Below are 14713 nucleotides of genomic sequence, written 5' to 3' on the forward strand. Positions count from 1 at the left end.
AATATACCATTGTTGTTAAAGAGCAAATGTATTAAATCTGAACTACAGACATATTAAATAAAACAATTTTGCATTCATTAAATGACAAAAACTGAATGTCGGGAATATAAAAAAAAACACAAATTAATAAGGATCTGTATTCATGATACATCGTAAATTTATTTTTTTAATGCAAGCAGTGTATACCTTAGTTTTACTTAAAATTTGGCCCTTTGGAGCAGTGCTCAGCAAGGGTCAGGGAGAAGAAATACAAGTAGATAGGTGTGCTGCAGTGCAGGAATGATCAGAATAATATAGAAATGAGTTTATGAGTGTGCTGCTATTCCATGTGGGTGGGTGCTCTGTTAATCTTTTTGTTTTATATCAAGACACAATTATAGCAGATCAACAATGGAGGAAGGACCAATCAGGCTTTACACAGCGCCGTCAGTCTCTCTACCTGAACATGCTTACAAAAACAGAGAGGAGGCAGATGAACAAGAGTGGCACATTTTGTTGCTTACATTCATTTTGCTTGCCACTGTAGTCTTCCTGGTTTGTTTACATTGCAATTAGAGGCTTATCTCTGCCATTCCAAATCTTATAAACATTCTCCTGCACAGTTACAGCTGATTCAGCCTCCATGAAAGAGTGAAACTAATCTTGTAAACCCTAATTATTAATAATTAAAAAAAATCTGTTCCTAGAAGTAAAAATGGAGTTGCAAATCTATACTATCATAAGGCAAATTTTGAACATGCTTCAAGACTTCTGCTTTAAGAGACCTAATCTCATTACATCCAAATGCCACCTATAACTAAAATATCACTTTCACAAGTCAAATACATGAAGATATTTGCAGTTCAGTTCATATGTATATGAAATTATAGGTAAACCAAAGATATCCAATTGCCATTCCAGTGATACAGATGGAAGAATAACAGTTAGAATTTCCCAGGTTGAGAAATGTTTTATTCTTTGAAAGTTATCTGACCGGTACTTCTTCCATTCCATTAACATTTGCAGCGTGCAATGTATTATCATCAGGCATCTCCGGCAGAGCAGAGGCTGTGGGGAGGTCACTTGCACTGTCCTTCAATGACATTACCCAACAGGAAGCCAGCTGCGTGTCGGAAATTACTGCCCCCTAATAACAGTTTTATCACAAATGTTCTATGATCAGCCATAACACAAATATATTGTATACACTGTGCCTCAGTAAACATTATGAAAGAAATGTTTCTCCTATAATTTAATGTATATAGGTCTATGTTTACATTGTATTGGTCCTTTAAATGAAGGTTAATGGAGTTGCAAATATAGTGTTTAAATCTACAACACAACCAGATTCTTTAGGTTAACAGCTTTACTTATCTATACAGCTATCCTGATGCACTTAGCAGCATGATCATATGGAGTTTGTTAGTAGTGGATATGTTTGTGGCTGATAGATGATCTAATACTTCTTTATGTAGAACTGGTATCATGGTTTGTTGTATTTCCATGTACAGTATATTGGTATTGTTGTCTGTAAATAGGTCCTGAATTGCATATGTAGTCATCTTACATATTACAAATATTCGCACAATCAGTTCTTCTTTTATATCAAAGGTCCGAACTACAGATCTATGTAAAGCTACGTACACACGTCAGATTTTTATCGCCCGATAATCGGCATCGGCCAATTATCGGGCGAAAATCTGCCGTGTGTACAGTCGGTGTCGTCCATCGTCCGGACGACCGACCTGCCGGATCCACGGACGATGGACGACAGCCGATCCTAATGAAAGCGAAGGGGAGAGCGCGCAGCAGGGTGCCGCTCCGTCGCTCTCCCCCTCCCCTCTCCATAGAGCATGAACGGTGCTGTATGTACAGCACCGTTCATGCATCGTGCACTCCCTTGTCGTTGGAAAGGATCGTGAAAGATCCTTTCCAACGACAAAAATTGGAAGTGTGTACGCAGCTTTAGACTTCAGGAGGATGCAGTAGACTTGGTCTACCCTATAGGGATCTGTTTCTCATTTAGGAGGTATTGTGGTGCCTCAGGACACTCTGCTCCATAAAAAGGCCTTGTCACCAATACCTTGTTTTTTATTTATTATATTTATTTTTTGTATTTAAATTGGTGCCACACATTCCCAGATATAGTTGTGTATCTTCATTAGGTTAAAGCCAAAATAAACCCAAAACTGAACAATTCTATTAGCAATCAGGCTGATAAACTGAAGCATGGTAGTTGGCAAATTACCTATTCTGTGAGCTGAATGTGCTTGCATGCTGCACTTCAGTTCATTTCCCCCCATTTCCAAATAAATCATATGTGATCACTAGACACCCAAAATATGTAAAACAACAGATTCTTTGCAATACAGTGGAAACCATGTGGCTTCATCAGGAAGGATTTCACGGGAAGTAGATGGTAAGAATTTGTGAGACTTCCATCTATTAATAAGACAGTCAGGCAAAACTACACAATTGCCTGGAGATGCTCTGTAAATATTTGATACATAAGTGTTTTGTATATACAGTATTGTTGATCATCAAACCTAAAGTTATGTTTCAATGAAAAAAATGTGTAATAATAATAATTGGTACTCAAATGAACATGTTCTGATGCACATGCCTTGCAGCAAACCACAGTGCATGGTAGGGTACTGCTATCCATTGTATTGTGTTGTAATTAATTAAAATGCTGCATGTATGTTCTGGTACATTGTCAGCTTATTCAAAATGAAGGGCTGATTTAACACAGTGTGCATTATTATGTGACACAATGAGCCTGATTTATTAAAGATCTCCAAGACTGGTAAAGATACACTTTCTTCTGTGAACCTGGGTGATCCAGCAAACAAGGAATGAGTTTCTTAATTCATTTGCTATCTGTTATCCCAGACCAGATCCATTCCAGGTTTGCTAGATCAAGTTCACTGATGAAACTGTATCTTCTGCAGTCTTGGAGAGCTTTAATAAATCAGGCCCTATGTGTGGATAATGTGTGTGAATGGGGCCTAAAACTATATTCACACATCTGCATTTTTGCTTAATGCATATTTTAAAGTAATAGCAATGCATCAAAATGCTTTTGAGCAAGTCAATGTGTCTTCTGATAAAAGGACAATGCATCACAACATGAGTCAACATGTGTTCATGAGCAATTATGAAAAGTTTCATGTTTCCCATGTGTTTTGGTGTCTTTCATGTAGTTAGTGTGGGTATCTGGGTTCCTATGGATAAGAGCTTTCTGCTCCACACCCTGGCTGTGGCAAAAAGGAGAGTAAGCAGTTCAAGCCAATCTCAAATTCTGAAAGGTAACACTGTATTTCAATTTCTTTACTCAGGCTGAGGATAGTTTTCAAAACAAGTGTGCCGATGCTGCACTGGAGGCTGATAAGATATGACAAAACAAAACAAAATTACTACAGGAAATAAAACAGTTCCCATATGTGTATTTCAGTTCTGTATTACGCTATCTTATCTAGAGTTCAGCTGTGACCTTTGAGCCATAACTTACCATTGTGATTTTCATTTTCATACCATAATATTATTGTACTTCACTGTTATTATTTGTATAGCTTTACTTACAGCATCTGTGTAGTCCAGAGGGTCATATTTGCCTTCTTGCAGCATTCTCCATATTTCATTTGACTCTTCGCTCATAATATGAATTTCTTCACTGAGAATTTTACCACGGAATCCACCAATTTCAATTTTCTCCAGCTTCAGGAAATCTATTGCTGCTGTGAACAGTTCCTTAAAGATAAAATTTAAAAGGTTGGAAACTAAACTATAGGTTGTAGCAGGTGAAGACATGCCAGGCCTGTTAAAAACCTTAGAGCTTATTTACATGAATAGTTTTAGTCGCATGTCTAAGGATTTGTAGGACTCTACAGCTTTAGGAAGATACTGAAAGGGTAACATTTTTTAAGTATAGCATTATATGAGCATGTTAGTATCACTGGCCTTCATGTTGGAAACTCACAGTGAAACTGGATATAAAAAGTAAAGCTCTAGATGTGTACAATTTAGCCTTCTGGAATAATAGCAGTTTGCATCTTGGTTTGTGACTGTGCATATGCATCAATTTTCCCTATTACCTAATAGCTGTATATCTGTTGTCTCTTATTGTTAGTTTCACATAATTTGGAGTGGGATTTGATGACTGTTCTCCCTGCTGGTGGCTCCAGCCTAAGGCTAGGTACACACGTGCAATGGTTCTCGTCCGATAATCGTCTCAGGGCTGATATTGGACGAGAATCTTGTGTGTGCACATCGCTCGTTGTCCATCGTCCGAACGACCATCCTGGCAGATCTACGGACGATGGACGATCATAATGGAAGTGAAGGGGGCGAGAGTGCAGCAGGGTGCCGCTCCGTCTTTCTCCCCCTCCTCTCTGCAAAGAACAGAACAATGCTGTATGTACAGCACTCGTCCATGCATCGTGCAGTTGTTAGTCGTTGGAAAGGATCGTGAAAGATCCTTTCCAATGACAAATATGTAGTCTTGCCTCAACCAAGATGCACATAGTGCTCAAGAAGGCATGGCAAATGAGTAAATGGGAGGATCAGCTGCCAGAAGACAGACAATGGTTGAATATAGTCTAATCTGATGACTAGAGTGAAGAAATGGTAACACACAAACAGATGACCCCATAGAATACTCCATGGGCTTAACGTGGATCTGTCTAAAATGGCAGACAGAGGGCAAAGGACCATTTACCAGTGTTGCATGAGATATCCTTCCCTACAACTGATCTTTTCCTAGTTTCTGACTTACCATGCTCTGTTCTGCACTATAATATCGTGTGGAGAGGACCTTGTTGGTAGAGGTACAGATCTTTCTATTTCTAATCAGAACTATCCCACTGATGACTAACTCATTTATAATTGGTAAGGGAATATTTAAAAAGCAGATGGAGTGGTTTAAAAGGTACAGATCATCAGAATGCATGAGGGATGCATTCTGTGGATCTTGCTGCAGATTCCCCTGCAGCAAGCAGAACAGTACTGAAGACCAAATCCCACTTCAAACTTCCTGAGACTAGCAATCAAAGGTAGCAGTGTCTTAGATATTCTAAAACTTCATATATATAGCTATGAGGTTTAGGGTATAGAAGGCCCCCCTAGTTACTAGGAATTAAACATACATTTGTAAGTTATTTCTTATGTAATGGTGTTGCTGTGCAGTGGGTTTAAGTTGCATAAAGACCCCTGACAGTTGTATTTGTATTTCTTAGTCAACCTTTCTTAAGCATCAGGAATGGCTGAGCCCATGAGAAACCCCAGCATTTGGAACATCTGCCACCAAGGGAGCTTATCTTGATGTCACCTAATATTTGGGTAGAAGTAACGATCAACCTAGGATTGTTCACTTATAAAGCAGCCCACTGGTGGTCCAATGCATGTCCTATAGATAGAATGTTTTTCGTCTGGCTAAAATGGAAAGTAAGGGGTAGCGCTATAGTATACCTGGGTTTTAAAGCAATTACTGTATATAGGCTACTACTGCTGTAGCTACAACCTGAGATGGAAAACAGCTATAGATACATAGGAATTGAAAGCTGTGCAGGTGCCTACCGATAAACAAAACAGAATGTAAAGAAAGATCACTGTACAAAAAGGGGGTGATCAAGAAATTGTTCTTACTGACCCCAGTACTGATTCTTTATAGAATCAGCAGTCATTTAGGTGCCGTACTGACTGGCTGACCAATTCCACATAACTTACAGAACCATGAAAATCAGCCACACTTACAATAATTACAAAAAAATGTCCTGGTGCTCCATCATCTCTAGCTGATGTCTGTAGCTTAATAGATGTGCTAAGCATCATTAGCACAGTTAGAAATGCCTCCATTTTCATAAATGAATATTCAATGGGTGTGAAAGCCTATATATGAATATGCAGCAGATGCACAATGTCAGCCTGGGGTTTAGAGATAGCTTTCTGATAACCACGCTAATAACTAGTACCAGCTCAGCCAGGGGATTCGCTGAATATATTATTACATGTATAAGTGACTGCAAAAACACTAACAATTAGTCCCTGATATTTCTAATATTCTGCAAGCATTATGCTGTAATTCAATACATATCATTACAGTTATGGAATAATGGTATTAATGCATCTCTTTCCAAGTCTCATGGCTGAAAATATGGGAAAGAAGAGTTGTGTTTCTCAAATAAAAATGGGAAAGAAAGAAGCTAATTTTTTCATAATTTATTTTACTTTTAAGATCTAAAGTTTTCCATTTAAAAAAGGTTCTTAGACTTAAAAAGCACAAGGTGATTTTTTTACTAATATTCTTTCCATTTTTAAAATGGGGAGATATTTAAAAAATATTACAGAGACAGAGCTCATTCTTGTGAGATTTTAGATCGTCAGGTTTCACAGGAGTCTGCAAGGTCGAGTGATTTCATTAGTGCCAAGGCTAATGGGCCAAAATGACAGGGTCTGCAGTAAGTATCATTTACTTTTTTACTTATTATGATTTTAAATTATGGGTTTTACCAAATAGAGAATATTTTTTTGTTACACAAGTTTCACTTTAATTCAACAGCACATAACTTGAATACCAAACATCTAGATTAGAAAATTGAGCAGCAATGTTTGGGATTATTAATATATTTTTTTTATTAAACAAGATTTATATAGCGCCAACAAACTACGTAGCACTGTACAATAAATAGGGGGTGCAAATGACAGACAGAGAGACCCCGCCCCGAAGAGCTTACAATCTAGGAGGTGGGGAAAGGATCACACAAGAGACAGAAGACAGGTAGGTAAGTTTGAAAAAATGGGTTTTGAGTGCTCTTTAAAATAAGCGGAAAATAGGAGCATGCTGAATAAGACCAGGAAGACCCTTCCAGAGAGCCGGGGCAGCTCTAGAAAAGTCTTGGAGCCATGCATGTGATGAGGTTATGAGTGAGGAAGTCATTAGAATGTCATTGGAGGAGCAAGAGCGGCTAGGGGAGTATTTTACCAGGTCAGAAAGGTAAGTGGGACAAGAACTGTGGGGGGGGGGTTTGAAGGCAAAGCACAGGAGCTTGAATTTGATTCTAAGGTGAAATAAAAGCCAATGAAGAGCAAGCCTACACTTCAAATCCAGGATACACAAAACATCTTCATTTATATTGACAAATAGGACTCTATTTGGAAATAAATCTACTAGATTTACACAACTTTTACCCATTTTCTTATTGGATTCTATTCAAATAATTGTCAATTCTGGGTAAATGTTGGGTGACTCTTATGTAAAAACATTTCTTAATAGACCCCTAAGATTTGGGAAGCTAAATTTAAGGCCTCATAAGAAGATCTGACATTTGCAATATTTGGAAAGCAAAACTGGTTAAATTGCGGTAAATTACCCTTCCACCAATGATAGTGGTGAGATTTTCCAGCAATCATTTTTGTGTTTCTGCCTTTTCCTTTTAAACACAATTCATATGTGTATCCATACTTCCTGAGAATTGGCTGCAGAAGCAGAATGCTATTATTTGGCTATTTAACAGCCACGTAAGTCAGAAAGTTCCAATGGGCATACTCACCACTGATGTTCCTAATATTTATAGGAGGCAAATAACGGTTTGGAAAAAGTCAACTCTAAAGGCTGATATCGACCCAGAGATTAGTAGTGCCATACTGAGGCCAAGTAGTTATGGATTATCCTATGGTAACCTGGTAGCAGGTCCAAAACCATGTGTTATGGGGCCCTTAGAAAAACCATTAGGGGTTCCTCCCTCCTGTCCATTGTTTATCTTAAAGAACCTTACCCAAATGATATGAAATACTAATTGTTTATATAAAAGAATAAATGCAATAATTGCATTAAAGTTCAGTACCAAATGTTATTAATACATGCATGTATCACGGGATGTTTAGTACTTGGTCCATATGCTTCTGGGCCCCATAGCTGGTATATGGTTTGCTATGATATTGCTTAGCAATGCATTATGTCTGCATGTTTTTTCCTATGATCACCTTGTGCCATACTTTGTATATCTCATGTCTTACCTCAATAAACAGAAGTCTTTCCAGCACACTGTCAAATCGGAAGAATACCAGGCTTGATGGGAAGTCCCAGATTTGAATTCTTTCTGAATTTTTAGCAGCAATGGCCACTTTCTCCACATATAGCAAATATGTTTTCTTGAAACATTGAAACATCTGAACAACCATCTGGACTCTTTCTAATCCTTCCTCCAGCTCCATTTTAAAGATTTCTTCAGAAATCAGGAAGTTCTCAGACTTTTGAAACAATTCCATAAATATTTAAAGTTCATAAACAATACAAAAAACACAATAAGATAAACAATATTAAAAAATATCTTTTTAAAAAATATGAGGGACATTTGGAAAGACAGAATCAAGCGCCTATCTTGCAGATATGTAGATAAATAAATCATCTAACACTTCTCTTTTGCATTATGCCCCTAATACTCCTTCCTTCCCCTAGTGAAAAAAGCAAAGCATTCATGTTGCTTGTAACAAGCAATCCAAATTCTGTAATACAGAAATAACAGCTGAATTCTCATTAGTTTCATTGATCACAAAATCAACACTGAATGATCTCTTTTAAGAGAAGTGGGTGCCCCAATTGCTAATAGGTGACCAATAAATTACTGAAAACCACCTGCATCAATAAAACCCCCTAGCTTGCTTGGACACAAACCTTAGTACACTCTGACGATCTTAGTATTATTGTGTTTATTATCATCCAGTATTTATATAGTGCTGACATATTACATAACGCTGTACAAAGTCCATAGCCAAGTCACTATCACTATCAAGTCACTATCCCTCAAAGGGGCTCACAATCTAACGTCCCTACTATAATCATATCTCAAATCTAAGGTCAATTTTTAGGGAAAGCCAATACCACCTAACTGGAATGTGGGAGGAAAGCCACACAAACACAGGGAGAATCAACAAACTCCATGCAGACAGTGTCCTGGCTGGGATGCGAACCTGGGACCTAGTGCTGCAAAGGCCAGAGTACTAACCTCTGAACAACCGTGTTGTACTAGAGAGACATACTCAATGGCTGTAAGACACACATCAAGAAAAGAACATGCCAAGTATTGAAACACTTTATAACAAGGAAGAGTCTCCCACCTTTCAGCATTGTCAGGGGTTCAAATCTTGTCCAGGAAATTATATGAAATTTGTTTTTTATCCTAGTGTTTGTGCGGGTTTCCCTCTACTTCCCAAAAACATACTAGTAGGTTAACTGGCGTCACAAAAAAATTAGCCTTAGACTTTGACTATGGTGGGGAGATTAGATCGATCTCCTCTAGGAGACAGTAAGTAACATGCACTCCATAAAGTGTTGCACAATATGTTAGCACTATATAAATACAGGTTAATAATAGAGGAGTCCACAAATTAAGTGAGGGGGGTTAATTTTTTATATGCCCTGTAAGGAAACCTTTTTAAAACCAACATCAAATATTTAATTAAAAACAGGTCTCAGTTTACAAACATTCTCACATGAGTCCTTAAGCTGCATACACATGTGCAAAAATAGTCGTTGGAAAGGATCTTTCACGATCCTTTCCAATGACTAGCAGTGCACAATGCATGAACGAGTGCTGTACATATAGCATCATTCTGCTCTATGGAGAACGAAGGAGCGGCACCCTGCCACGCGCTCTCCCCTTTGCCTTGCATTAAGATCGTTCGTCGTCCATCATTCGTGCATCCACTAGGACGGTTGTTCGGACGATGGATGACTGGCACGGTGTACACACCAGATTCTCACCCGATATTGGCCCTGAGACAAATATCGGGCGAGAACCATTGGACGTGTGTATGTAGCTTTACTTTATAAACTGCTTAATTTTGTTCTTAGAGCAGTTAACTATGGTCATAGGCCTCAACAGAGGCTGTCCTCCCTCTCTGCATTGGTACAGTGCTGAAGACAAATACTCTGTGGGATGTCAATGGAGTTTATTAATAAATTCACATAACAAAATCAAATAGTGAAATTGGTAGCTTTTCTCTATATAGCTCCAGTAGTATATTTTTAACAAGGACATGGACAGTAAATAGTTTTAGGACCATTTTTCTCAGTTTATTATTAAAGCCCAAAGTATTCTTACCCGGTCAATGAGAAGATTGCAGAACTCCTGTAAAAGTACAATGACACGCTGAGGGGTGCAGTAATAGAGAGAATTGGTCCATATTAGAAATATAGTATGGAATAGTGGCAGGAAAAAACCCTCTATGTCTGGGAATTTTGATTCCTCCAGATGGGCAATGTAAAACTTTAGAGGCTTAAGATACAGTTCAATCTCTTTTGCTTCTGTAAGAGCTGTAAAAAAACAAAGTCAGAGGTTGCAGTTCTTGAATGATTAATTCACATAAAGCTGATATTTTGTTTTTTAGCAGAAGCTTTCAAAACTAAGTCATTCGCTAGCTTCTTATAGGTTTGGTGAAGCCCCTTGCGCCTCCACCACTTTTGACCTACCTGCTACACAGGGGTTAGTATGACATCATCATGAATAATGACATGGTATTAAAGCAAAGCCATAGGTCACAGCAATCAATCAGATTCTAGTTAATATTTTGATTATAAAAGTTATTTGATTGGGTGATCTCCTTCCTCTACTTTTATTGCAGCTAAACAAATTAAAATGTATTTTCCTAATGTGTCTGTGGAGGTTGGAAGTTTAGAATACCCAAGGTATTATACATTTTGCCAGGATGCTGTGGTAGGCATACATGATTATTTGTAGCAAAAGCAGATGTAGGGGTTAAAAGGTAGAAGTGCTTTACATCTAGAAATTTCCGATGTTGCCAGAATTATGGCTTTTATAGCTTTGCTGCAGCAGAAATGCAGAACAAGTTAATTTTAAAGTTTACAGCTAGTTCAGGTCCTTTGTTCTCTAGACACCCATGAGTTATATCATTCAAGTAAACATGATGTATGAGAACAGTGTTGCATAATATGAGCTGTTATGGCTGGTACAATTCATTTAGAGTGCCGGTATAAACTATTCCAGCCATTTCCAATTCATTCAATAAAGACCAGCTTACATGTTACTACAATGACATTGATAAAGGTAACAGGAAAATACCTGTGTTTCAGTCATTTGTGTGGTATTTTAAAAGACTATCTAAAGTCTTGAATGCCAGAATGCTGAGTAAGCTAGAATGGACAAAGCTATGTGAGCACTAGATTGCATTAGGAGTAAATGAAAGGTAATCCTGCTATCCTACAACATCCTAATATTGTATAAACATGTGTGCTGAAATATGTATAGTTACTATGATTTTTGTGTGTCTTTTGTCTTTATACTTGATGATAAGTGCTAAATGTTTAACAAAAACTTTTTCTGCCAGTCTGTATTTAATGGCTGAACAATACAAAGAAAAATGAAAGAAAGCAGTGCATGCGTAAACTGATCATGACAAATAAACCAAATGCAATTTCAGAAAAATGAACACCCCATTCTGCGTATAGGGTCTTTATGCCTCTAATGCGTAAAGGGGCCCTAAGGTAGGTCTACCATAACAAGCTAGAGAAATGTATTTCCATAAGCTACAGTTACTCTTTAAAGCACACTGTGATGTCTAATTAGACATTTTGCTACCTTCATCCACACTATTGATCAGTTCCATGAAACCTGTACAATAGCTGCTCTGTTTGTCTTGAAGCTTAATAATCACTTTTTGGAATTCTGTGGTCTGCAACTGTAGAAAAAAAAAGATAAAATGTTCAGTATCTAGATGTAGTCACACACAAATCAATAAGAGAATGGAGTCTACTGTATTAAAAAACAAAGATCAGTGAAGAGCTATACGTCAATCACATTTGTCCCTTTAAATATTAAATGTTCTTACCCCCTTTAAATACAAGGAAAGTTATGTCTTAGAAGCCCTGAGAGGTACACTTCAATTATGAGGATCCTTAATTAATTTCACAAGTATAGTGTGGACTGTTTGTCCTTTTCTACTCGTTGCCTGTACTTAGGTTGATCTTTATTGCTGCAATGAGCACAGAATTATAGAAAGTTGGTTTATTTGTAACTGTTCTTTTTTATGCCCCATTTCCTTTAATAATTTATTTTTCTTTCGTCTCTTTTCCCTCTATTTGCCCTTTTTCTTTTTGTTCCACTTTCTTTTATGTTTCCTGGCTGCTTATTCATATACCATTGATTTTTTTTACATTGCCCGTCCTATTCTGTATGGTTTATTATGATAAGTATATACTGTGTTATATGCATGCCGTTCACCCACAAAAAGTATTAAAAAATATTAAGTATTCATACATTAATAAAAACATTTAAAAGCTTGTAAGTCTATTTATATTAATGGTAGTAATACGGGGAATACAAAGTGTTCATTGGTTTATGGCTACAGAGTGTCATCAAGGTGCAAATTAGACACATTGATAATAGTTTAATAAATGTTAGCATAAAAACAGTGTTATCCATAGAGTACAACCAGTTTTCACTTTTCAGTCATCTGAGCACAGAATTCAATCTAAAAGAATGTTAACAGCACATCTCTTTCCATTTTTTATGGGATAAACATGCTGATATTTGCATGTCTATACTGGTACCCATATGGGCATTCCTACATACAAAGACACACAAATGAAATACAAGTCTGTAATATTAAAGCAGCAGGGCTGTTGTACAGGAAGATGATCTGTTCCCAAAGTGAAAAAGTACATTATGAACTTGCAAGTGAACTTTTATTCAGTGACTGATGAAAAAAATTTAGGAAAAAATACCCAATCACATGCAAGAAAATGTAAAAAACAAAAAGAAAACAAACATGATTTGCTTCTACATGACTGGATGCATGAAATCAGAAAAACATCACCTCACTTCACTAATATGTCACTTTGCTGAGTTAACAGCCTATATTCCTTATATAAATGAACCCCAACAAGGCAAGAATGGGCTAAAGACAACATTTACAAAAGGCTGTGCAACATCCTAGCCACTTCTACAGGTAAGACATAGTAAAATGTAACCTACATTTAAAGCTACATGTTTTCTAGTGAAGTATTTAGTATTTACTATCCTCCATCTGATTTGATTTTCTAGCACTTACCTCTCAGTTCCAAACCCTTAGCAAGGTCCTAGAATATCCTCTTAACATTATGTCTCTAAACACTTAAGCCTTAACTGTTCTCTTAGCACTAAAACTTAATACTTAAGCTAACCTCTGAAGTGAGCCCTTAACAACCTCTACCAGCATTTACCCTAACTCTCAACCCCTGCTAACACCTACGTTAAACTCTAAAGAGTAACACTTCCCCCTAATCTCCTAATATCTTAACATTATCTTACTGAATATTATCTTCCATTGTTTAAATGAAAACAAAATGTATTCAACTATTAAAAAAGGAATATACTCTTCATATGTATGAAATGCATATCCAGTCTCAGTTCTGACACGTTTCACAGAATCTGCCTCCTCAGCAGTTCATCTCATCAAAGTTAGGATATGTACACACTTGCAATGGTTCCCATCTGACAATCGGCCCCGGGCCAATATCAGACGGGAATCTGACATGTGTACAATGCTCATCGTCTGAACAACCGTCCTGGCGGATCCACAGACGATGGACGATGAACAATCCTAATGCAAGCGAAGGGGGAGAGCGTGCAGTGGGGTGCCGCTCCGTTATTCTCCCCCTCCCCTCTCCATAGAGCAGAACGGTGCTGTATGTACGGCACTGGTTCATGCATCGTGCAGTCATTAGTCATGTAAAAGGATAGTGAAAGATCCTTTCCAACAATAATTATTGCACCAGTGTACCCAGCCTTAAACTACAACAGTAACAACGAATTACAAACCAGTGCCCCTTTTTTTACTGTTGTAGTAGAACTTTGATACCAGTCTTGTAACTCCTAAAGAAGCAGATCCTGCGTAATGTGTCAAAACATATACTAGATTTGTATTACATGTATAGAGTATATTCCTTTTTTAATGATTGAATAAATTATGTTTTTTTTTTAAACTATGAAGGATGTGATTGAAAATAGGTGTATTTATAATCCATTTATATTTGGTGATGAAGATTTTGTGGACATAAGTTTGGATGCACCAAAATCCACACCTGTGCCAACTACATTGTAACTTTAATGTTGTACCTTTCTTGATGTGAAGAACAATATTTTATTTTACACTCTTTGGTTTATACCTGATGACGAACACTCAGCAAGTTTTCTTTTTGCATTGTCCAAAACTCCAGCTCATGGGATGGGCCTGAATGTTCGCCCTGTAAGATCTTGTGTGCAGAGTCTCGGGTTAGAATATCTGTTATCTGATGAGTCCACTGGATTATCATTGTCTCTATGTAGTGAAGAGTGATTCTTTCATTGCGGGTCATGCTGAGATGGTAATAAAAGGAGAATTTAATATGATGCTATTCATTACCGAGCATATTTAAATCCACAGAACAACTCAACACAAAAAGAGAAATGGGCACTTTATCTCTGTGAGCAACCAATCCATTGTGTGCTGCCTTTGTTTACCAAACAAATTTTATCTGATGATTGCTCATTTAGTTTTATCCAGGAAAGAATATATATTCTTACTCTTAAATAAATTATTGTAAAAAGCCAAACATTTTGTTTGTTTTGAAGTGGGGAAAGATTAGAACCTCAGTCATTTTTTGTCCTTTTTTGATAAACTTCAGACCTTCACAAACACAAGTACAGGTGTCCCCACTGTAAGGTGTCTTCTCACCTCCTGCTCTGGTGACAAATCTAGA

General features: G+C 37.3%; 1 protein-coding gene across 1 annotated transcript in view; it reads right to left on the minus strand.

Annotated features, from left to right (window-relative positions):
* The window catches only part of LOC140336042 (dynein axonemal heavy chain 11-like), a 182173-nt gene extending 167844 nt beyond the window's left edge, over nt 1-14329 (minus strand). The window contains exons 1-5 of the mRNA XM_072419096.1: nt 14141-14329; nt 11574-11673; nt 10080-10291; nt 7993-8226; nt 3562-3729 (exon numbers count right to left, since the gene is read on the minus strand). Coding sequence (XP_072275197.1) covers nt 3562-3729; nt 7993-8226; nt 10080-10291; nt 11574-11673; nt 14141-14329 — 903 coding nt within the window. The remainder of the gene's footprint in view (nt 1-3561; nt 3730-7992; nt 8227-10079; nt 10292-11573; nt 11674-14140) is intronic.
* Between the last annotated feature and the right edge of the window lie 384 nt (nt 14330-14713).

This window comes from Pyxicephalus adspersus, chromosome 7, assembly GCF_032062135.1.
Source record: "Pyxicephalus adspersus chromosome 7, UCB_Pads_2.0, whole genome shotgun sequence".
Taxonomy (NCBI): domain Eukaryota; kingdom Metazoa; phylum Chordata; class Amphibia; order Anura; family Pyxicephalidae; genus Pyxicephalus; species Pyxicephalus adspersus.